The 25116-nt window shown below is 34.7% G+C and overlaps 1 protein-coding gene and 1 pseudogene across 1 annotated transcript in view; one reads left to right on the forward strand and one right to left on the reverse strand.

Annotated features, from left to right (window-relative positions):
* Window positions 1–25116, forward strand: part of LOC149538782 (MADS-box transcription factor 6-like) — a 265623-nt gene that overhangs the window by 44496 nt on the left and 196011 nt on the right. Inside the window, exon 2 of the mRNA XM_089798932.1 lies at window positions 2013–2091. Within this exon, the coding sequence (XP_089655058.1) occupies window positions 2013–2091 (79 nt within the window). The remainder of the gene's footprint in view (window positions 1–2012; window positions 2092–25116) is intronic.
* Window positions 2502–6901, reverse strand: LOC149538783 (protein HOTHEAD-like; annotated as a pseudogene).

Here is a 25116-nt window from a genome sequence, read left to right on the forward strand (position 1 = left end):
GCCTTTTCTTTCAACTGTGTCTTCTATCATGTGAGACACGTCTTCTAAAACTTCACCTGTCCGTTCACCACCTTCTTTTCCAACAGACTTTTTATTTGCCCTTTCATCTTCTTTTACTGGAAACTTCCCATGCTCTTCAAAGTATTCTAGTTGCAGCATCCTATAAACTTTGGATGAAAAATTATTTGTGTCTTTGAAGTCTGAACCAGAGATAAGAGAAGCCATTTTATAACATGCCAACACCATGCATTTTACAGACTCGTCGGTCTTATCTTCTCTTGTCCGTTTCTGCAATTCTTCCATGACAATTTTCTTATTTTGCGCATCACCATTACCCATGCGCTCAAGGATTGAGTGTAGCTCACATTTAAGAGCCTTGAAATCTTTTGGTTCATTTTCAAGCTTATTTTTCCAGCCATCCCACCAGTGCACATGGCAGATTCTTCTGTTCTTAGTAGGCACAACCTCATTTTCTACTGAGGCTAGATTTCCAAATTTGTTGATGATACAATCAACTTCACCGTCTTCCATCTCTACTCTAGCCTCACCTTAGCTTTTATACCAATTGTAAATATTAAATTGAACAAAGAAATATAACAAAGAAGATGAATACACGAACACAAGATTTATCGTGGCAAAACTTGCCTACATCCACACTCTAGAGAGAATTATTATTAATGAATAAACAATAAATTACATGAGTTGCACACAGCCATTACATAGAGCTCTTGAATACAAAGAGTCAAGGAGGAGAACAAACAGTCATATGACCTTTAGACTTCATATCCCAACATTTTATATATCTTTTCATTGTTTCCCTTTAACTCCCCCTTTATGTTTCCTTTCACTGTCGGATTTAATAATTTATAGACATTCATTCCTCTTTTCCGCACATTTACTGCTAACCTGAGAATGAAGCTTCACAATTCTATTTTAATCACGTGCGTAGCATCCTCTTTGTGACCGTCTAACATTTCTTGAATTCTAGATATAAAAAATCTCAGATCTCAATATGCACAAGTAAAACAAAGGGCTGCTCTATGTCATTTTCAATATGATGCATGATGCTGCTGTAAGAAATTAAGTTGAAATACTCTGTTTTATTAGCAACTGGATATCTTGAAGATGCTGTATATACTGCCTTGTGGACAGTAGCATGCAGTTTCTGTTATTTAGAGCTCTCCTCCTATAAGGGTGATTATACAATATATACACCAATGGCCATGTAAATCGATTTCAGACATTTTTGGCATACAGGATAAATGTAAGAATAGTTGATTTATTCATTTTATAGGGAAATGAGTCGTATTTGGAGTCTGGACTGAAAATGTACTACTCTCAAAAATCCAACCACCATTTGGACTCTCAAGTGGATTAAGAAGTGTAAACATGTACAGGATGCTGAAAAATGAAGGAAGGAGACCAGTTACAAAGAAGAGTGGTAATATTATAATACAAATTAGTGGTCCAGACATGCTTCTAGTTCTGAATGACACCCTTAATCCCAGTCATGTAAACGGTGTTCCGAATGGCTTCTCCGACTGCAACATCTTATACAATGCTGCAACTTAAGATGGCTCTGTACAGTAATTCTTCCACTTTGAATACGGATATTCATTTTTGCTAAGAAAAGATTATGAGTTTAATTCAATAAACAAATAAACAAAAATAACGAAATAGACGAAGAAACTTGTAAAACTAGTGTCGTCTATCTAGAAAATTTCTAGATATTCCGGATATTTTCCCCTAAATTTGTGGCCGTGTCAATTATTTTTCTTACGTTTGTCATTTCAGCTTTTCTTGGATCAATTTGCATAGATTAGTTTTAAACTTGTTTGAGATCGCTGGTCCAAACAAAGATCCATCTGCGATGTAGCTGTCCCAAGAGTTCACCGAATTTAATGAATGCCTTTTATTGACAGAAAAAGTAGTTTTATTTCTGTTTATTTTGAAAAGAATATACGAGTACAGAGACGGGAAATTGATGTTTATACTGTTTGAATGGCCAACAGCATAATGAAGACTTTGGAAAAGTACGAAAAGCACTCTGATTCAATGCCTGAAAAGGCCATCACCGATCGGGAAGCGAAGGTACGTTACGAATCTTTTCACTCTTACAAACCTTTTTCATTTTTATTATTAATATTAATATTTGGGTCAAGTTCTATGATGATATATCTTGATAGCTTCTAGATCTAACTATATATTTTATTTTTATTTTATCAAATTTCATGAATCAAGTATCCTTAAAAATTCATAAATTAGAGAGAATTTCATTGATGAATAGGAAGAGAAGAGTTTGATTGTCTATGTTAATAGACAAGCAAACTGAATAGATTTTTTACTATTTTTCTATTAAAAATTACTTTTTTTTTTTACGGATGATGTTGATAGAACACGTTCTATATCATATTGACTGGGTTTTACTAGATATAAGCCTCACCTACTTTACCTCGTATCTATCACAAAAAAAATCCAAATCAAACCCTGGCCCCTAAAAACTACAAACTATACTCATGCATATTGGCCCATTGTTTTCTTAGAATTCTCACTCCCGTGTATCTTCCAAGCATCATAACAGTGACCTGAGGATTAGTTCCTAAAGAGAAAAGAAAAGTGGATCCGTCAATGACTCTAACACCATCTGCTGTAATGAGTCTATAATCTCTATCAACAACACTACCCATCTTGCATCCTCCATGATAATGCCAAATTGTAGTCACAATATCCTTATAGAAGTGCTCTAATGATCCACATCCCTTTGAGCTCTTGGGAGTTAAATTTATAGGAGCATAAAAGCTTGAATTCATGATCTTGGTCAGACTCATGCCATGGGGAATGAATTTCTTCACTCAAGGGGAATCAAGGATCTTTTGGATGGTCCTTAATCCTTTCACACAACTATGTAGATCCATTGGGTTCTCATAGCAATTGAATTTCACAATTGGATTGTCTTTAGCATCTCTGCTATTATCCAACCTCAGATAACCTTTGGAAAGAGACCTTTGGTCTTTTGAAGAGTAATTTCGTTCTTCTTTGTTGTACCCATTTCAAATAATTTGAATCCATTGCATGTCTCTATGTAGCTTCCAAATTTGGTGATACCAACAACTTGTATGAGAGACTGGGACATCAGTTATGAAGGGTACAAAAATGGAATTCATGGGATTGTTAGCCATGTCTTTTTATCACTTTTATTACCATGGACTTCAATGATGAAAAATATAACACAACACTGAACAAGTAGTGGAAAGAGAAACCATGGAAGAAACCATAATAAGAGATATGAGAAACCCAAAATGGGCTCTACCATTCTATTCCCAATACATGTAATTTATAGAGTATTGCATATCAATATAATGAACATTATATTGTGCTAGATGCATTCCTCACATGGGCTCCTAGTAGAGTTTGACGGCTTGAGGACTCTTTGTTGTTTGCTATTGACGACAAAGTGTGGGTTGTGGATGGTGGAGGAACGACGGGTTAGTAGAGAAATTAATATCCACCAAAACTCCCCCTTAATTTCTTCCACTAATGCTACTGCATTTATATTGTTTTCCCTGGTCATAATTACTTTGGGTTTTATGGATTACCCCTAACACATGTAATATAAATGGCTTCTAGCTAAACAAAAACTTTTCATTTGAATGGTTTCAATGAACCATGACCTCGCATAAGACTGGCGACTACAAACCACCAAACAACACAAAATGGTTTTAGATCACCACTAACTCACATGATGTGGAAACATCATAAATGGTTTTAGATTACCAAAAACTCACATGATAGGAAAATTATCATCACTTTGGCTTTTCTCCTTCTTTACCTCCATCAAACTAATTATTGAGTCCATATAAAAAGAAATCCATCTACTGAGATACATGGGCACCTAACCATTGTACTTGCCAATTCTATAGGAATTCTTTTCAAATACATGATTCATCAATATGTTAAACCAAATAATGCACCCCCTACAACAAAGTAGGTATAATGCAATCACTAAATTTGGCTTTATCAAAGGTGACTCACACTCAACACATGTGCCAAAATACATAGAAAACTTTCACAATTTCAATCTATAGCTTACATTGTGATCTTCCTCGAGAACATCTTCTCACATAATTGTACTCCTATGAAAAAATCCATGACAAACAATGCTAACTCTCACATATTTCATTACCACACAAAATAAAAATGCCAAACTTCATAAAAATACTTCAAACACAAACACATAATAATACCCTTTTAATAGCAACAAAATAAACTTCCATCTACCACCTTAAATTCCTTCTTTCCACATCTTCTATTAGATCTTTAGGTCTTTACCATTGGATCTAAGTTCTTCTCTTTATTCTTGTAGAATATAACTTCAAATGCCATTACTTGTTGGGCTACGATGCCATAACCTTAATGACAAAATACCCAATGGTTGAAACTTTTCATTTTCCAAAAAGAACTTCAAAATCATCGATCTCTCCATGATCTTTAAGATCATCTCTCATTAGCTTTGGTACCAAGATGAAAAATATAACACAACACTGAACAAGCAGTGGAAAGAGAAACCAAGGGAGAAACCATAATAAGAGATATGAGAAACCCAAAATGGGCTCTACCATTCTATTCCCAATAAATGTATTTTATAGAGTATTGCATATCAATATAATGAATATTATATTGTGCTAGATACATTCCTCACATAAGTTGCTAGTAGATTTTGATGGCTTGATGACTCTTTGTTGCATGCTATTGACAATAAAGTGTGGGTTGTGGGCAGTGGAGGAACAACAGGTTGGTGGAGAAATTAATATCTGCCAACATTCAATTCTTTTGAAGACCAATCCCATTAAGCATAAGTAGTTGTGGGCTTCCCAAGGCACCAGCTAATAGGATAATCTCACTTTTATCTCCCTTCAAAAATACTTGGTGCTTTGCTCCATCTGCATCTCTAAAAACTACTCCTCTCACTTTTGGCCTTGTTTTATCGTTTGTAGTGAAAAGAAGATGTTGAATAGTTGCATAGAGAAAAACTGTGAGTTTTCTTGGATTTGAACAAGAATATGAGCAACTATAGAGCAATGTCTAGTGCTATTAAAAAGTATACCGCTAAACTTTGTGCTAGGGATATGATCATATGTGAAGCCATTGTAAGGAGAAACACCTGCCTCTAGGAGAGCTTTCGCTACTGCATCCTACCATTCATATTGACGAGGTCGATGGGCTACCACACTTTCCACCCAATGAAAAGACTCTTCCACTAACCTAGGTTCCAATCCCATGGCTCGCACCTCATTTGAACTTGCTCATGTATAAAACCCTACATTAAGACAAGTACCTCCTCCCAAAAATCTTGCTCATGCATTTATCACCATGAGTCACATGTCGTACAGATGAGTGTACAACTGATTAATCACATAGATTTAACTATATTATAATTTTTATCATAACGTTGCAAATCATGTTTCATTATCTATCAAGAATGAGGCTTGAAAAAGAAATTCACACAATTTTATTTAAAAAATCATTAAAAAAGAAATATTATTTATAATTAGAATAAAATATTCATAATTTATATTATACAGATATCAAATAGAGTTGAAAATTTACATGATAAATTAAAATTAGTTAAGATATATTACTCAAACTATAGTTTTCTTATTATTGTATGATATATTTATTTATAAAAAATTGTTTAAATGAATTCTTATCAATTATAACTATTTGTTGGGTGTTGATCATTCATATTTTTTCATATTGAAAAGCAATCAAAATGGGGGTTAACCTAGAACATAGAAAGAAGCCTGAAGATTAGCCAAAAGTCATTCCTATACAATTAACCAACCCCCTTCCTTCATCTCAAAAACCCCCAAACAAACATATTTCTATGAAAAAAATTACTACAACTAGCAACAAACATACTGTCACGGTATCACAAAAATCTAGCAACTATCGTACTCCAATAATTATACAAAAAATTATCCCAATTAACAATTATGGGCATAAAACAAGTTCAATGCTTAATAATAGAGAAAGCTCTGTGGGCTAAGCAACAACTAATACACATAAACAAAAAGGAAAAGCAAGAGACCAGGAGCTAACTCTCCTTCTTTTGGTTATTTGGGTTCTCCAGCAATAGTCAAAGCTAATCGTCCACCAAAAATTCATATAGTGAATGGGTTGTTTCCATCTCCTTGGAATTGTTACTCTCCTCCTTCCCAACCTACAAAAAATGAAGGGTGCTTGTAGTTGAATGCATCATGCAAGAATAATAGTTAGCCACCTCATCAAACTTGTCTTCCAGGTCCTCATTTTTCTTGATGAGACTAGTGATGGATTTCTCCAATTTGGCAATAACCAAAGGATGTTTGGTTGTGGTAGCCTACCCTGCAATATTCCCCTCCTTCTGGTTATCACCCCCTGCTATATTCCCCTCCTTTTGATTATCACCCCTACTAGTTTATCTCCCTGAACTTCCATTTTCTTCTCCCCCCCCATGTTTCTATCCTTCTAGTTTAAGGATCCTAACAGGGGAGGTAATTATCCCCTACTTACCCATGTCACCACCTTTCATATAATGTGGGGTATTAGTTTCAGTTCTAGAAGTATCAAAAACCCTTGAAGGAAAAGAACTATCTTGACCTCCACCCAGATCCTCTTCAATCTTATCTTCACTAGTAGTCTCTTCCTCATCCCAATCCCCATAGTTTCTCCTAGTGGGTTTCATTTTGGGCCTAGGGCCCCCTTTCCTCCTAGAGTTTTCCATGGAGTAAGAATTAATGGGTTTTTCTTTACCAAGAGAGGTCGGGGGCTTTTTCTCCCTCAATCTCTTTCTAGACCTACTACTACCCTTTATACTCATAGCCCCAATACTTTCAACATCAAAAATATTAATTTTCTCCATTTTTTCCTTCCTACTAGTAGAAAAGGTATCCTTATCAGTCTTAGTTTTACCAAAAGGGGACGAAGACTGGGGAATTTTAGTAATTTTGGGAGGGGAAGAGTCAGGGCTAGGTATCAAAAGGTGGAGACCCTTATAAAATTTAAATAGATACAATAATAAGGCTTGGTGGTAAACAATGAAACTTTTACCCTCTTCCCTCTTCTTACGATGGTTTGAAATATAATCTTCAATTGAATGCAATAATAGGTAAGGAAAAGAGATACATTCACTATTCCTAAAATTACCTTATACCTATCTTAGATATAGTAATCTGTCTCATTATCACATAGAAAACCATATTCTAGGATTTGGGAGCTTCACACAAGCAAAACTATCATTAAAATGAATTGGAGCTTTGTTGGTTCAAAAGAAAATTGCAAGCTTGTCTTGTTCGCAATCCTCGACTACTTTCTCCAATTTTTTCCTTTCTAAAGCAAGACCAGTGGTGTTTTCTATCAACTCCACAGTAATCTCAAATGAAACCCCATTGATATTCACCCAACAGTTCTTCCAAGAGTCAACACATTGCCAAGAGACCTTCTCGTCATGTCCTTCAATGCACTCCATAAACAAAATCAGCCCTTCTTCCTTCAAACAAGTCCACACAACATTATCATCCTTGATAAAATCTTCAAGTCTGGGTGGCTCAATCTGAGTGTTGGTACTCTCCATAGGTTCTTCATCCCCAAGATCAATCATGAAATTGTCCATGTCTTATGCCATCTCCACAACCATGCTACCAACAAGCTCTAGCAATAAGCATAGAGAAACCAGAGAAAAACATTTTATTTTCTGATAGCTCAACTTGTTAATAAAAGGGTTATGGTGTATTGATTACACTTGGTATTCCCATAAGTGAAATAAGAATAAAATTCATTTAACTCATACCACTTCATCTCCTTTCCATTACCTTTCCCTAAAAATGTCCATCAATACTTGGAAAGATCCATCCCTTAGGATTGCAAAAAATCATTCCAAATCTTACCTGGGTTATGGACATGTGCTTAGCGTGACTAGTCATAATTATGATCATTAATAAAAATTTATTATCACAAGAACCCCTACTGTATAGGTCACCATAATTAGAATGACTCCCACAACTCATGTTTTAAAAATATTCATCATTACTTGAAAAGCCTATTGCATGAGCAATAAAATCATCACCAATAGATTGTACTCCCTTTTCCAAAAAAATTTATCGATAACTTTGTGTTTGTACCCCACTAGGCTATCTACCACTTGGTTCCCTTCGTAGTACACATGCTAGACTTTACTATCAAATCTATTTAGTAATATTTACACATCCTTTATTATTGATGTGGCATGCCATCTCATCTTGCAGATCCCCTTAATTGTCTCAATTACCAGGAAGGAGTCACCTTCCACCACAAAATTTTGAATTCCCAAATGACAAGCAATCTCTAGTTCCTATATAAGCCCCATCACTTATGCCTCATTGCTAGTAATTTTTCCACAGTTTCTTGCATAACCCTTGATGTAATTCCCATGTTCATTCCCATGTTCATCAGGATAATCCCTCCAACCACTGTCCTTCCATTTCTCTCATATCCATCGAGGGGTGACTTACATCTAGTACCCTTCCTTGTCTAGGAATTTATGTTATCCACTCTTTCTACTAGATGAGATATATCCAAAAACACCACCCAACATTTGTCCAATTATGTTGGAGAGTGGGAGGGAGGTCTCCATTTCCAATTCAGAGTACACTCTCTAATAAGGGCCATAGTTATTTTGAAGACCAACTAGAGGGGTAAATTTCTCCCTAAATATGTGATTGTAACATTCTTTCCATATATTTCAATATATATAAGGGGGATGGCTTCCCATATCAATTTAATTAGGGGTGGTGGGAGGGACACTTCTAGCCCAAAATGTATTATTGAGCATCACAATTCAAGACTCAATAAATCCCCATGTAAATAAAAAACTTATGCCATATTTGAATATAACAAGAGCAATGAATTAGGGGGTGAGGGATAGCCTCCTCATCCTTATTACACAACACACACGAATTAACCATCGCAAAGCCATGCGATTATTGATCATGAGTATACTATTGTACATAACAGACCACCAAAAGAAATTAATCTTAGGAAGGAGATGTGATAACCAGACATATCTCCAATCCAAGGAGCCTTCTCTCACCAATAATACTATAATAGGCCTACCTAACACTGAAGTCCCCCCAAGAGTTCTTTTCCCAAGCAACTTATCTTTCTTTGAGAAGGAAGGAATACAGGTTTCTTTTAGGAGGTTGTCTAGCTCTCCATAGAGGGGCCTTTCTCTACTAGGTTAAGATTGGTCATGATGGACTCTTTCCATTTTCTATTATGAATGTAATTAACCACCTTTGTACCATATTTAGCCACCTCATGATTCTTTAGAACCACAATTTTTGTATAGATTAGAGGAAAATCTCCAAGCAATCTATCTTCCTAGGGTAAAAGCATAGATCAATGTCACAGTTTAGTACCTCTAAACCTGTTTTGGCCAAATCTCATTTCTTTATCAAAGCTCAACTTTTTCCAAAAACTAAAAATACTCTTTTATAGATCTCAGAGTCAATATCATCATTATATAAATTTCATAGAGTTTTCATTAGTTATAATGTGCTATAATTTAATGATATTATAAGTAGGTATTTTAACATTTCCAAAGATGCTCCCTCAAAAAATGAAAAAAATAGTAAATAATATCAAAAAAATAATATTTATATTTATCCCTAGGGGAGAGAATCATCTTCAATAAATTGTAAATTATTTTTTCAAAAAGGTGTAGATTTGATAGGAAAGTTTTAATGGGAGGAAAAAATTGTTGGCTTGTGATAAGGTCAACCTTGAGTACTTATAACAAAGATTATATATATATATATATATATATATATATATATATATATATATATATATATATATATATATATATATAATTTTCTTGTTCCCTATCTATACATGTCATATATAACATATTTTCAAATTAGAGCAAAAAAAGATGATTTGCATATAGTTGTTTTAAGGGAACTACACCCTATATTTTTTGCAATTAAAAAAATGAGTTCAATTTTATTTTTTAAATGAATAAATTCTTACTCAGTAAAATTTTAAAAATTATAGGCATAAATTCATCCAATATCACACATTTCATCATTTTACATCATCTTCAAATTCTAAAGACAAATATCTTTTTTATGTTGTGAAAATTGAACAATTTACATTATGGGATCCTCTTACTTTATAAAAGGTGACGCGGGTTTGTAATTTTACCCCCCAGAGTCTATCAAAATTCTCATCCCTGATATTCCACCTTATCCCCTTCCTTAAGTGCCTCCTAATCTTAACAATATTGGCTCATATCCTTTATCCAATTGAGAGACCTTCATTGTATAAAACGTGGTTAAAAGGCCTTCCACCCAAGTATTTAGCTCTCAGAATTCTGCACCAACCTACTGAATCATGCACCAGTCTCCATCCTATTTTAGTTAGGAGAGCCATGTTTAAATCCTCTATTCTCCTTAGGTTCAAACCCCCTTGTGATTTTTGTTCTACACACTTTCTCCCAACTCACAAGGTTCATTTTCATTTTTCCCTATTTTCCTGACCACATAAAGTTCCTCTGTTTTTTTCAGATTGTCTTCGAAGCAGCCTAAAATCTTAAATAAGGACAAGAAGTAGATTGAGATCCCCTTAAGAGAGGCAGCAATGAATTTCAGTTTTCCGACATTACTTAGTACCTTACCTTTCCAACCTGTCATCTTCCTTTGCATTCTTTCCACCACCATATTCCAAAATTGAGGGGTAACTTCTTTCACTATGAGGGGTAGACCTTGATAGGTGTCGGGGAGGGCCACTACTTGATAATTCAATTCTCTTATATTTCTCTATTGTAAGTCCATCTCTATGTTGAATAAATACAACTTACTTTTTTGATAGTTTATATGATGTCTAGAGACCTATGCATGTTGAATCAAGATATTATTCTAGGCTTTGGCTTCTCTTATAGAGAATAAACCATATAGGAATGTATCATTAACAAATTGTTGTAACACCTCTAGAGGAAGATTTGTTTCCAACTTAACTCCCACAATATTTCCCTAGGTAGTCATAGAAAGAATATTTCTCCCTAGAATTTTTACCACTATAATGAATAAATAAGGCAATAGGGGCTCCCCCTATTGAAGACCCCTTTTCAATTTAAAGAAATCCCATAGTGATCCATTGGCCAGAATTGAGAATTGAAATGTATTTATCATTTCCCCAAGTAGGGAAATAAAATTCTCCCTAAAGCCAAACTTTCCCAAAATCATGAGTGAAAATTGTCTCCTAACTTTTTTATATGCTTTCAAAATATCTTTCATTGTCATACCTAGGTTTCCACTCTTCTCTATAGAATGGAGAACCTCATGGGAAGTTATCAACATATCCAAAATTTAATGCACAAGAACAAATCCATCTTGAGTGGGGTTAATGACTTTATCTATAATAGGCTTAATGCGATTCACCATAACCTTGGAGAGAGTCTTGTATATGGTATTGCACAAGTTGATTGGTCTAAACTCCTCAAACTGAATGGGATCTCCAATCTTGTGGACCATAACAATATAGGTTTGATTCAGCTCCTTAAGGATTCTACCTGTCTTGATTGAATCTCATGTTGCACACACTAGGTTATACTTAATTATGTCCCAAAACTCCTTAAAGAAGGTCTGGGGAATCCATCTAATCTTGGTGCTTTGAACGCTCCCATTGAAAAAAATACCTCTCTAACCTCTTCTTCTAACACTTTTTGATCAAATCTTGGTTTGTTCTATTACCAACCATCAGGTTGGTAACTTCCAATAAGGCATCCTCTATATTCTGATTCACCTTAGAGGGGAGTTTTATATTTCCTAAATTTATCTAGTGGTCCAAGCCCCAATCTCTTCCTCATTAGTAAGCTCAACATTGTTACCTTTAAAGAGATTCTTAATGGTATTCCTCTTCTTATGTTTTTAGGTTGATCTATGGAAGAAAAATGTATTCCTATCCTCTCCACTAGACCTATGTTTCCATAAGGCTTCTTCTCTTTTAGTCACTTGCTTCTATTTCCTTCATTAATCATATTGTTATATTTGTTATTATTGGTGATTTATGTAACCATTTCAAAACTATTCAAATGGTTTCTTAGTAAAAATTCATTAGTTACTCTATATTTTATGTATTCTCTCTTAGATAAATATCTAAGAGTTGATTTGCTATAAATTAATTTTTATTTTAAAAAGAACTAAATTTTTTCTTCAAAAGTCCACACTTCATCAAGTGAGATAAATGCCTTCTCAAGTGCTTAAAAAATCATCAATTAAATATTACCCCCCTTACTCCTTCAAGGGGCAATCATGATTTCAAGACTCCTATTTTCTTTAGGTACACAAATATGTTAAACTCCATGTGTCTTTAGGGATACAAATATGTTGAGCACCCTCTTTTCTTCAAGAACAAAAATGGCACTTCTTCAACAATGAATCATATCTAGAAATTGGCTCCAAATTATAGGTGACCTAATTTGTTGCCTCCAACCTCTTATAATTATCTTTGGTACTCTCTAAAGCAAGTTTTTGATTGAAAGCATTCTTATCATGAGAAAAATAAGCACTTCATGAAGAGAACCCACAATATTCACATAGTACATAAAAATTAGAGGGAAACCATAATAAAGGTGTACAAGAAAGATTCTCTTAGAATTCTACAGTCTATAATAGGGAACATTTCATTCATTTCTAGTGGATCTAATTTTTCCTCCAATTGAAAATCTAGACTTGTTATTTTTTCCATAACACCAAAAGAGCATTATGACCAAAAAAAATCTACTAAATTAGAACTAAAGTCCAACCACCTTAAGACACCTTATTCAATTGGATACGATAATTCAAAATTTATCAATCATTATAATTCAAAATGACATTTGATCTACAACCTTTCACAACCTACTACTAAGGCCAAGGCATCAAATTAATTGTGAAATATCTTATTTATAAACACCTTATACATTTTAATTTATGCCACACATGTCATATTTGCAAAATATACTCAAATGCCAAACCTCAATTCCTATAATTTCTTATTAAAATCCTTTGTAATGGAAATTGAAGATTTTATTAAGGCCCAAATTAGACTCTTAAATCACTTTTTGGTAGAAAATTTATAGAAATTCAAATCCTTCACATATTCGACACATTACATGCATCATCCCAATCACAACTAGAATATCAAAAGTAGCCCCAGCTATAATGAAAGCTTCTAAAATAAAGGTTTGCTAGTATCAAAATCTTTACTTGTTCATGAGGCCAATATAGAAGACACTGTCGTATTTTACATTCTGAATGGCACTGAACCGTTTGTGTCTTAGTAGCAAGATAGGCTCAAATGACTTACATCATTATGATCTCTATCTACACAAGTGACAACACGCCAATAGATAGAGATCACACCATCATAAACAACTTTTCGTGAGGATACCCTCTAGTTTCATGAGTTGTAAACAAACTTTATGCTTAATTCATCCTTCACACCAACTCACCATTTATTTCAATGCTTGTATGATACCATATGCAAGTACAAAATGATCCAAATGATGCCTTCAAATAGGAAATGCACAACATTTGAATCTGTTGCATAACTGTAGCTTAATCTAAAACAATTAGAAAATGTAATATGCCAGCACAATATTCTTCTTAACTTCAACTTTTTCTTATAAACTTGGCTCAAAGAATATTTCCACTACTTCATAGCCATAGTTCCCAGTTCCTTTATAAAATCTTATGCCTTCCACAAGAGTATTTAGAACCTTTATAATTAATTGTTCATTAATCTCCAATTCAACATCATTTACTTTTAGGGTACCCTCCTTACATCCTTCAAAAAATGCTTCTATAACTTGAGCATCTACCCATTGAAGCCTTTCCATATAGCCATTTTGTTGAAATATTTAATGCATGGTTGTTTCCCCTTGAGCCAAACACCCACCTACCACCCTAATGGCTTGCACAATAGTAAAAAATATTGAGTGTTGTTAGGTGAGTTTGAATTCGAAATGAGAGGGAAAACATTTTTCCAAGAGACAAAAGGAATGAGTTTGATTCATTTGAGTATGTAGAGGTAAGCAAAAGAGTTGAAGAGAGTAGAGTAGAGAAGGAAGTTGATCAATAGATCAAGTTAGAGTTCAGAAGATAAGAAAAAGTTTCAATTTCATGTCTATAGTTGCACATGTTTCTTCTTGTTATTATGTAAGTTCATTGTTTTGAGTCAACCTCTGAAGTAGTAATTGCTCCAGGCATTGTTTTATGCAGCCATTAGAGCTATAAGTTTAAAGTTTTATCAATTTGAAGTTTTTTTTTTGGGTTTGTCTGGTTGAAGTCGAATGCTCCTAGATTTTGTAATAGTTTTGTTGAATAGAATATAACCAAATAAGTAGGCATACTTGACTATCTTTGGTATTCTTTCTATTTAACATTACATATTTTACACTTTAGATTTCATACTTGCAAGTTTTCAAAGTTATCCTCTCTGTGTTTTAATGGTAGTTTATGAAACTTCTCACTTAGTCTAGCCTTTGATTGGGTTCTATCTTTGCTGATACTACTGAGCTCACTCAACATCCTTTATTTCCGAGCATCACCTTACAATGGTGACCAAGCTCACTCAACATTCCTTACTACTGAGAAAACTTGGCATACATTGTGTTGAGTCACTCGACTCCTTCATGTGCCTAATACACTTAGCACCTACTACCTATCACTTGACATCCTTTGTATGCCAAGCAAATAGTTTCTCAGCATCTTCCCATGCTGAGAAATTTTTTAGAGTTGTGATTTATTTTTTCACATAGTATCAGAGCTTTCAGTCTCCACATCCATAGTGAGTTAGGGCATTTGTTTTCTAGATATATGACATGGTAGGAGATGCAGGAAAGATATGTTAGCAGCCACCATCCTTTAATGGACATAATTATGATACATGGGCAAAGAAGATGAAAACCATAATGATAGAAAATGATTTGTGAGAGTTTGTGATCAATGGGTTTAATGGTGTTACAGTCCCAACAGTATATGTTGCCCTCACAAATCCATAAAAGACTCGGTTGAAAGAGTTAAGGAGAAAGAATGCAAAGGCATTAAGTCAAATTGAGGTAGCAATGATAGAGACAAATTTTTCCAAGATTGCAGCAGCAAATTATTCAAAGGAAGCATGGGATATCCTTGAGAAAAACTTCAAGGGGATCGATAAGGTCAAAGTGGTGAAGCTATAGATCATCAAAAAGGAGTTTGAGAACCTTCAGATGAGGGAAAATGAACCTATTGTAGAGTTTAGCTCACAAATCTCCAATTTGATAAACTAACTAAATCAAATGGAGAAGATTATGAAGAGTATAGGATTGTGGAAAATATATTGAGGGGTTTACCTCAAAAATATGATAATCTTGTGATGATCATTGAGAAAGCAAATGACTTCACCACATTGACCATGGATGAGTTGATGGGAACTCTTGAAACCCATGAGCACTAGATAAACAAATCAACAACAACCTCCCAAAAGCAATCTTTCAAGGCTCAAGAGAATTCAAGAGGTGGGGGGGAGGAAGAAATGGCTCCAATAAAGTCTCAAGAAGTAGATTTTGTGGAAGGAATGGTCAAAGGAATGTTGGTGCAGAAAGCTTAGGATGAGAAAGCAACCAAGAGGGAGAAAACACCTCTGAAAATAGCTCTAGAAGAGGTAAGAAGATTTACAACTCTAACAAGAGCAATGTTGAATGCTATTACTATCATAAGTATGGGCATTATACAAGTGAATGCTAGAAAAAGTATGGTGATCAGTCAAAGTAGAATGCTAATGTGGCTGATGTGAACATAAGAAATGAAAACAATCCCATAGCATTTATCATGTGTAACATTGATGAGGAAGGAAGCCCTAAGGTATGGTACCTAGAGAGCGATTGTAGCAACCACACGAGTGGTAATGAAAGTTTATTTTCTTTCATTGACAAGACTTTTAAGTCTAAATTAAGATGGGAAATAATGGAACTATTTTCATAGTGAGCAAAGGATCTATCATGGTCCACACCAAGCAAGGTGAGAAGAAGGAGATATAGAATGTGTATTTTGCACCCAGTATGAAGCACAACTTGATGAGTGTTGGACAACCAATTCAAAAAGGATACAAGGTGTTGATGGAAAATGACAAGTGTGTCATCCATGAGAAGGATGGGAGTAATAGATTACTTGCAATAGTCCAAATGACAAAGAACACTATATTCCCATTGAAGATAGAGACATGCTTCTCTTTTCAAATTAGTGTTGCACCTCTCAAGCATGCATGTACAATAGTAGATTAGCAATAAGCTTGTAGGAGTGTGATTGAAGGCCCTTCCAAGCTTGGCATCTTAGGTATGAACATCTTAGCTTTGTTGGTTTAAATTTTTTGTCCAAGAAAAGAATGGTAAATGGTTTGCCAAGCATAGTAGATTCTTATGACAAAGTGTGAGGCTTCCATTTTGGGTAAGCAACATAGGCTTCCCTTTAATTATAGAAATTCTAGAAGGTCTAGAGCATTATTAGAATCGGTGCATTCTAATTTGGTAGGCCCTATGCAAACTACTTCTATTGGGGGGAGTACTTATTTTATGACATTCATAGATGATTTCAGTTGTAGGACATGGGTTTATTTCTTAAAGAACAAATTTGAGGTATTTGACAAATTTATTGAATTTAAAGCCCTGGCTAAAAAAGAATGTGGACACTATGTTAAGGTCCTAAGATCAGATAGAAGATGGGAGTATACCTCCAATATGTTTGTAATTTTTTGTAGAATGGAGTGGCTAAAAGAAAGAACAGGATCATTGTTGAAATGGCTAGAAGCATGATGAAAGCAAAGGGACTCCCAACTGAATATTGGGGAGAAGTTGTAGCAACAACAATATATTTGATCAATAGGTGTCCTACAAAATAAATTCATGACAAGATTTCCCTTGAGGCTTGGTCAAGGAATAGATGGGCAGTTGAACACTTGAGAGTGTTTGGATGTGTAGCATATGCACATGAGCCTAAAGAACAAAGGCAAAAGCTAGATGACAAAAGTATGAAGTGCATCTTCATAGGGTAAAACTTAGAATCAAAGACTTATAGGCTATATGATCCAATTGAAAAGAAGATCATCATTTCAAGAGATGTGAAATTTTTCAAAAATCAGTCATCGGATGGCTCAGTAGATGAATCCTCAAGCACTTCAAGCAAAGTGCCTACTATTGAAGAGGAAGAAGATGATATGGGTGATCAAAAAGATGATGTAGCAACAAAAATAGATTGTAGAAAAAGGCAAAAAGGGAAGCATCCCTTAACATGTCAAGCAATAGCTCCAAGCACATCAAGACAACCTTAAGCTAGTATGCAAAATAGTAGCAGCAACAATGCTAAAAATTTAGATCCCACTCTCACCTCCCTATTGCCAAGAAAGACTAAAAATCTAAGGGAGATCTATCAAGATGGAAGGTATGAGGAAGATTATGATGAGAGTGTAAATTTTGCATTATTTTCTCATAGTGATCCAATTTATTTTGAGGAAGCTATGAATGAAGAGAAATGGTGTAATGCCATGGATGAGGAAATAGATGCTATTGAAAGAAATGAGACAGGTGAGTTAACTACTTTGCCTCCCAAGAAACAAGTAATTGGAGTGAAATGGGTTTACAAGACCAAGTGCAATGTTGAAGGAAAAATAGATAGGCATAAGACATATTTAGTGGTCAAGGGATACAAGCAGCAATATAACAGAGATTATGATGATACATATGCCCTGGTTGCAAGAATGGAAACCATGCATGTTGTCATTGAAATTAAAACCCAACACAAATGGAAGGCATTTCAAATGAATGTGAAGTCTACCTTCCTGAATGGTGTATTGAAAGAAGAAGTTTATGTGGAGCAACCACTTGGTTACGAAGTTGTAGGTGAAGAACACAAAGTGTATAGATTGAAGATAACTCTTTATGGGCTCAAGCAAGCTCCATGGGCATGGTACAACATAATTGACTCATATTTGATGAGCAATGGCTTTAGAAAAAGTGATGGTGAGACCACATTGTACATCAAGGTAGCAAATGGAATTTTGCAAGTTTGAACAACAGCTAGCAGACATATTTACTAAGCCTATAAACATAGGAACTTGTGTGCACCTAAAAGAGAGTCTTGGTGTAGTTGATTTAGATTAGGAGTGATCCTTTTTTTGTTTGGCTTAGGAAAAAGGGGGAGTGTTGAAATATTTAATGCGTAAGCGGTTGTCCCTTGAGCCAAATGCCCACCTACCATCCTAACGATCTGCACAACAATTAGAAATATTGAATGTTGTTAGGTGAGTTTGAATTCAAAATGAGAGGGAAATTTTTTTTCCAAGAGACAAAAAGGAATGAATCTGATTCATTCAAGTATATAGAGGTAAGTGAAAGAGTCGAAGAGAGTAGAGCAAAGAAGGAATTTGATCAGTAGATCAAGTCAGAGTTTAGAAGACAGAAGGAAGTTTTAGTTTCATGTTTGTAGTTGCATGTGTTTCTTCTTGTTATTTTGTAAGTTTTTTTTTATGATTTGACCTATGAAGTATTGATTACTCTAGGCATTGTTGTATGTAGTCATTAGAGCTGCAAGTTTAAAGTTTAAAGTTTTTTTTTTGGGAATTTGTCTAGTTGAAGCCGGATGCTCCCGGATTTTTGTAATAGTTTTGTTGAATAGAATATAAGGAAGCAAGAAAGCATACTTGACCATATGTTGTGTTCCTTCTATTTAACATTACATATTTTACACTTTAGATTTCATACTTGCAAGTTTTTGAAGTTATCCTCTCATTGTGACACTGCTCACTCGATCTAGTCTTTGACGAGGTTCTATCTCTACTATTACTACTGAGCTCACTTGGCATCCTCTATTACTAAGCATCACCTTACAACAATGACCAAGCTCACTCGACATCTCTTACTATCGAGCACACTCAACATACATTATGGTGAGTTTCCCTTTGTGCTGAGTCACTCGACTCCTTCATGTGCCAAGTCCACTTGGCACCTATTGCCCATCACTTGGCATCCTTTGTATGCCAAGAAAACTATTACTTGGTATCTTCCCATGCTGAGAAACATTTTAAAGAGTTGTGATTTCTTTTTTCACACATTTCTTTATAGCTCACTGGTTCAATCCTCTTTCTCCTTCCTCCCATTTTCTTCTATCTAAAACAAGGGCTCTTAGTTCTTAACAACACTCACTGCAATAAAAAACTAGTATTGAAATCACAGCCAAGGATTTTGGTGAGAAAAAAGACCCATAATCTGTGTGGCAATGAATGACAAGACACTGTTTGTCTCATAATAACCTGCTGCTTCCCAATCCTGCCCATATTATTATTAATCCTTAATGGCATAATCATCATTAAAAAAACTTGTTTGTTTACTTCTAACTTTGTCATGCTCAATCAATAAGAACACCTCTATAGGAATACTATCACTTTAATTCCAAATTAACTTTCATCACTTTTACATGCCATATTAGTAGCCCAATCAACAACTTGATTAGTTTCTCTATAGTTGTGGGTGACTACACATTTATCAAAGGAATTGATAAGATCAATGGCCTTGCCAATAATATTATTAATAGTCCAAGAAGGTTAGTAACTTTATTAAGGTAGTTTATAATATTAAGGGAGGCCCCCTCAAGCCATATCTTATTCAAATTCAAACTTTTGGCATAACTAAGATCATATAGGGTTGTACTTGCTTCTTCCACATGATTAGTTTATTCCCCAATAGGAATGACCATTCCACCCAATCTATTCCCAATCATATTCCTAATGATAACACCACATCTCAGCATTCTTGGGTTGCCCTTCAAAGCCTCATCAAAGTTAACCTTACATCAATCCTTACGGGGACAATCCCATCTTTCCAAATCCTTGAGGTTAGGACCATATTGAACAATATTAATACCATCCAAATTCCACTTTTAAAACACTAATTCTTCCCAAGCATTTTGAGTTTGGTTCCCTTTTTCACAAGATATAATATTCTCTATCACCATATTCTTAATCTTGTAGAAGAGTTGGCCTGAATTAGTTTCCTTGCCCCTAAACACCCTATCATTTCTCTCCTTCCACACTCCCCAACAAAGAAATGGGAGGATGAAATCACACAACCTCATAACCAAAGTATTAGTAGAGGGAGACTTCCAACCATTAAAAATCTCTTGAATGGTAAAGGGTAAAACCTAGGTAATATTTAGCAAGCCACAAACCTTATCCCACAATCTTCTAGTATAGGAGCAATGAATAGTCATATGATTAACCGATTCATCAACATCCTTACAAAGATAACATTTGTTAACAATTTTAAAACCTATCTTCACCAAATTGTTAGTGGCAAGAATTCTATCCTAGAAAAGAATCCAAAAAAATATGTTAACCTTGGGTGTCATACCTTTAAACCAAGCTTTGGCCCAACAAGGCTCCCAATGCTCATCAAAAGCATTAGCATACACTGAAGACACAGAAAAAAACCCCATTAGGATTATATTTCCATATCAAAGCATCCTCCTCTTGGTTTAAAAAGGCAACATTCAGAGTCTTATAAAGATTAATAAGTCTATTATCCACTCTATTGAGGTTAACCCACTTATCCTCCTCTCATTAATCCTCAACAAAAATTCCAAAAACCTTCTTGCACTACTCCCTAAAGCCATTCCATCTCTTATCTGAGTTGAGGGTATGATCAAGAATCCATATATCATCCCAAAAAATAATGGTTCTCCCATTTCCCACCTTCCATTTGACCCCTTTATTGATAATTTTCTTATTTTTCTATGTGTGTTTCCAAATCATTGAACCCCCTTGTAAAGTCTCATTGCTAAGAAAGGGTTTCAAATCTTGATTCTCCCTATTATATTTATCATTCCAAATGTCTCTCATGCACTGTCCTCTTTATGCCATCTCCAAATAAGCTTGGAAAGCAAAGAATCATTCATGGAAGGGACCCTTCTAAGACCAAGGCTTCCTTTATTGATAGGCATGTAGACTTTCTCCCATGCAATCAAATCCAATCTTTTCTTCTTTTCCATACCCATCCATAAGAAAAGTTTCTAAATTTTCTCAATTGCCAAAGAAAACTTTCTAGGGATCTTAAAAACACTCAAACCATACAATGACACATTTTGTAGAGTGGATTTGAGAACAATAACCTTACTAGCCTGGCTAAGGAGGAAGCCTTTCCAACTTGCTAACTTAGAGTGGATTTTATCAATTAGCAAACTTCAAAAAATCTCAAATGGATCAAGACAAAGGGGTAACCCATGATAAGAGCCTAGAAGGGTACCAATCTCATAGCCAATAACTCTTTTAGTTTTATTCTTCCTATTGTCATTAACATTGATGAAATACATCACACTTTTATTCCAATTGATAATTTGTCTACAAGCATACCCATAATCCTCAAGAGCTTTCTTCACGTTCCTTGCATTCCTAACAAAAGCTTGTCCTATCACAATAGAATCATCCACAAATTTTTGATGTGAGCTAGGGATAACTTTAAGAAAACCCCCTTTAAAAAAATGTATAAAATTTTGGCAAATCAAACATTAGTTTAGGGGAAAATAATTAATTTCTATTCAAAGATTAATTTTATTGAGTAGGAAAAAAATTAATATTATTGGCAATATTTTTTCTACTGTATAAAAATTCAATAAAATCCTAGCGAATCTTTCATTACCAATTCAAATCATGGACATAAGTATACATACCTAGAAATCATGATTTTATTAATAATATTATTATATGGATCCTAATTGATTATCCAACTTCAAGGTTAAATTTATCCCAATTTTATCATTATAGTTTCCCTTAAAATTATTGAATGGTTGTATGCAGGCAACATCCCTATTATTTATGATCCTTGGAGGATCCTAAATCAATGACTTAAATCCTATTTTGAGCAAATTTTTTAAAAGGATACTAAGTTTTAAAGAAAGTCCCAAAAGTAAAGGCACATGTTCCGAATACAATCTATTCAAGGCCAAAGTGAGAAAGGATAAGAAGCTTCATTGAAAGTCTCCAGAATAGAGACACATGTCAAATCTACATACTTAATGTGTAACCTAACTTCAATGTCTACCAAATATTGGCTAATATGACATCAATTAATATAAGAATTGGAAATTGTAGGTGAATATATATAATTTACCACATGGAAAAAATATTTTGCACTAGCAAAGTCATCACAAAAATACAAAAAACCTTTGTATTATTATTGGCAATTAGCCTAAGAATGGGGCCAAAATTTTGTAAGGTGTAGGCGATATGGCCTCCCCAAAAGTGCAAAAGAATTAGCCAAAGTTGGGGTCCCTAATGAGTGATATTAGCCATTTGGAAAATATTGCCACTAAAGTAATCCTTGATGTGAGCAAGTAATATCTTGAGACAAAGGTTTGAGCCCAACAAAATCCCCCATAGACCCCATTTTCTCCACATATCAACCTAAGAACTTGGCCATAAGAATGAAGAGTATAGGAAAAGTGGATCTCCTTGCCTTAACCCACGAGAATCTTGGAAGTAAGGAGTAGGAGTAGAGATCCATTGACAAGAACAGAGAAGGTGTTAGAGGAAACTAGCATAAAGACCAAATCCAAAAATTTCTTATTAAAACCAAAAGCTTCCAACCTTCTTTGTGAAAAATTCCAGTCCACCCTATCATATGCTTTGGATAACTCAAGTTTAAGAAGGAACCCCTGTTGATCTCAAATTGATTTTGACAAGTGAGTGTGAACACACTTAAGCCATTTACTTAGTTCATGCCATACTAGTAATGCATGCCAAATACAACATGCAAATATTAGACCATGGTGAGTTGCAAATAGTGCCAAGTCACTCATGCCGAGTCACTCAAGTGGCAAACAAATAGACTATGTCGAGTGATTCAAGAGCTGAGTAAGTAGTGGATACCAAGTAGTATAGGTGTCGAGTTAGAATAGAATTACAATGTATACCAAACATTACAGACTTCATATGTCAAGTAACATAGATTGGACATATTTGTTTATTATGGCACAAATAACTATGTAAACCATTTTTTACCAACCTAAAGATAGATTTTGATCTTTTGGAGATAAGGACAAATCTATATGCGAATTCCCTATGCAATTACATGCAACCAATTAGAAAATGGAAAGGTTTAAGTAGAAAAATGGATGAATCTCAGCTTTAGATTCATAACGAAACCTAAGTCTCCTAGTCTTCTTAAGGAGGATGGAACCTTAAACTTTCTATGAGTGTGTAAAGGATTGAAGGAGAGATATAGAGAAATTTGCATGTGAAAATAGAGCATTCATGGAGACTTAGAAATTATGAAGAAGGAATGAATTATAGAATAAGTTAGAGAAGAACAAAGGATAGAGAGAAGCATACAACATTGAGACATTTGATCATGAAAGGATCGAATTGGACATTGTGTAGAGGTGATCTATTGTCAAGAAAGCAATTGCCAATCGCAAGATCTATGCTAAGATATTTTAGCAAGTGATTTTAGTTAAATATCTTAATAGGGTAGTCCTTGTAGGCTATATGAAATCCTTTAATAGGGTTCTTACTTAATTGTAAGTTGAAGTCCTCTAACAAGGAACACTTCTAGCAGGGTGTTGAAATCCTCTAACAAGGTGGGACTTAACAGTCTTTGTGCACCTTTAACAACATAGGCCTTTCACAAGGCAAATCATGATTCATGGTAAAACCATTGTAACCTTAATTGGACACACTTTATTGCTACAATTGTGAAGATTTGTGGGTGTCATCCCCACCCCATTTTTACCTTCTCACTTGGAGGGTTTTTGGGTAATCATATCTAGTGTTATATGTGTGAATTCTTACATGTTTACTTGGTTTAAGTGTATGTTCTTTACATGTTATTTTAGTTTATTTATTGAATGAATGAGATTGATGTGTGGTAAAATTTTTATGGGTTCATGTTTTAATTGTTGATTCACCCCCCTTCAGAAGTTTACTCTCATGTGACTTGTAGATCCAAAAATTGGTATCAGGGCCTTGTTCCCTAAAAGAGAAGCTTTGAAACTTTGAGAAAAGATCTTGAAATGGAAGTCTACAAGCTAGGAAAGACTATTAAGAACCAGGAGATTGAATTATGTCTCATACTACATCGACTGAATGAGGCAAGAGGGACTAAAGAAAACCTTGAAGAGAAGGAAAGAGAATGCTATTGTAGAGAATGCCACACTATAAAAATAGATAGGCCCACCAAGCTATTTGTAGATGGTAACTCTAGTGAATTTGATGCATTAGTTGTAGATCTAATGCAAAAGAGTATAATCCAAGCTAAGGAAATCAAAAATCTCAAGTTGGAGCAAGAATCACAAGCTATATTGCTATGTGAGGTGACTGAATAAAAGAAGAAAGCCATGGAAGACAAAGCCATGATTGAAGAAGAAAAAAAAATTTTGGCAAACAGATTGGAGGAAAAGTCAATAGAGCTAACAAGATCTTCAACATGTAATTGGATACTCTAAGTCAATGATGAATGCCAACTATGAATTGAATGTCAAGGACATTTAGATTACTACATTGAAGCTGCAGAATGAACAATTACAGAGTGACCTGAAAAGAGAAAAGAAATTTGCTGAAAGTTTCAACAAGCCAAATAAAGCCATCAAATACTTTGAGCAATTACTGAGATCCCCTAGATCTAACAAAGATACATCAGGATTGGGCTACACAAGCACTAACAAAGGAGAATCATCCAAAGTTGCAAAAGAAAGGAACACCAAAGGTAAGAACTCCAAACCTACTTGTTATAGTTGTGGAAAGAAAAGACATACTACTAATATGTGTAGGAGCAACAATAGAAATCAGAATGTCAAGCCTAAGAACATGGTTCATTGTCATAAGTGCAACAAACAAGGTCATCAAGCACATGAATATAGATCTAGGACCATGCATAAACAAAAATTTGATGGATATTGCTACAATTGTTAAAGTATGGACATAAAGCTTTTGAATGCAGATCCAAATCCATGTGGTCATCAAACAAGCCAAATAAGGTAAGAAGCAATAGAAATTCTTATAATTTGGATCACAATACAAGATATAGGTGTCACTATT

Source organism: Cupressus sempervirens, chromosome 9 (assembly GCF_028749045.1).
Source record: "Cupressus sempervirens isolate cs-2001-9-10 chromosome 9, ASM2874904v1, whole genome shotgun sequence".
In the NCBI taxonomy this organism is placed as follows: Eukaryota; Viridiplantae; Streptophyta; class Pinopsida; order Cupressales; family Cupressaceae; genus Cupressus; species Cupressus sempervirens.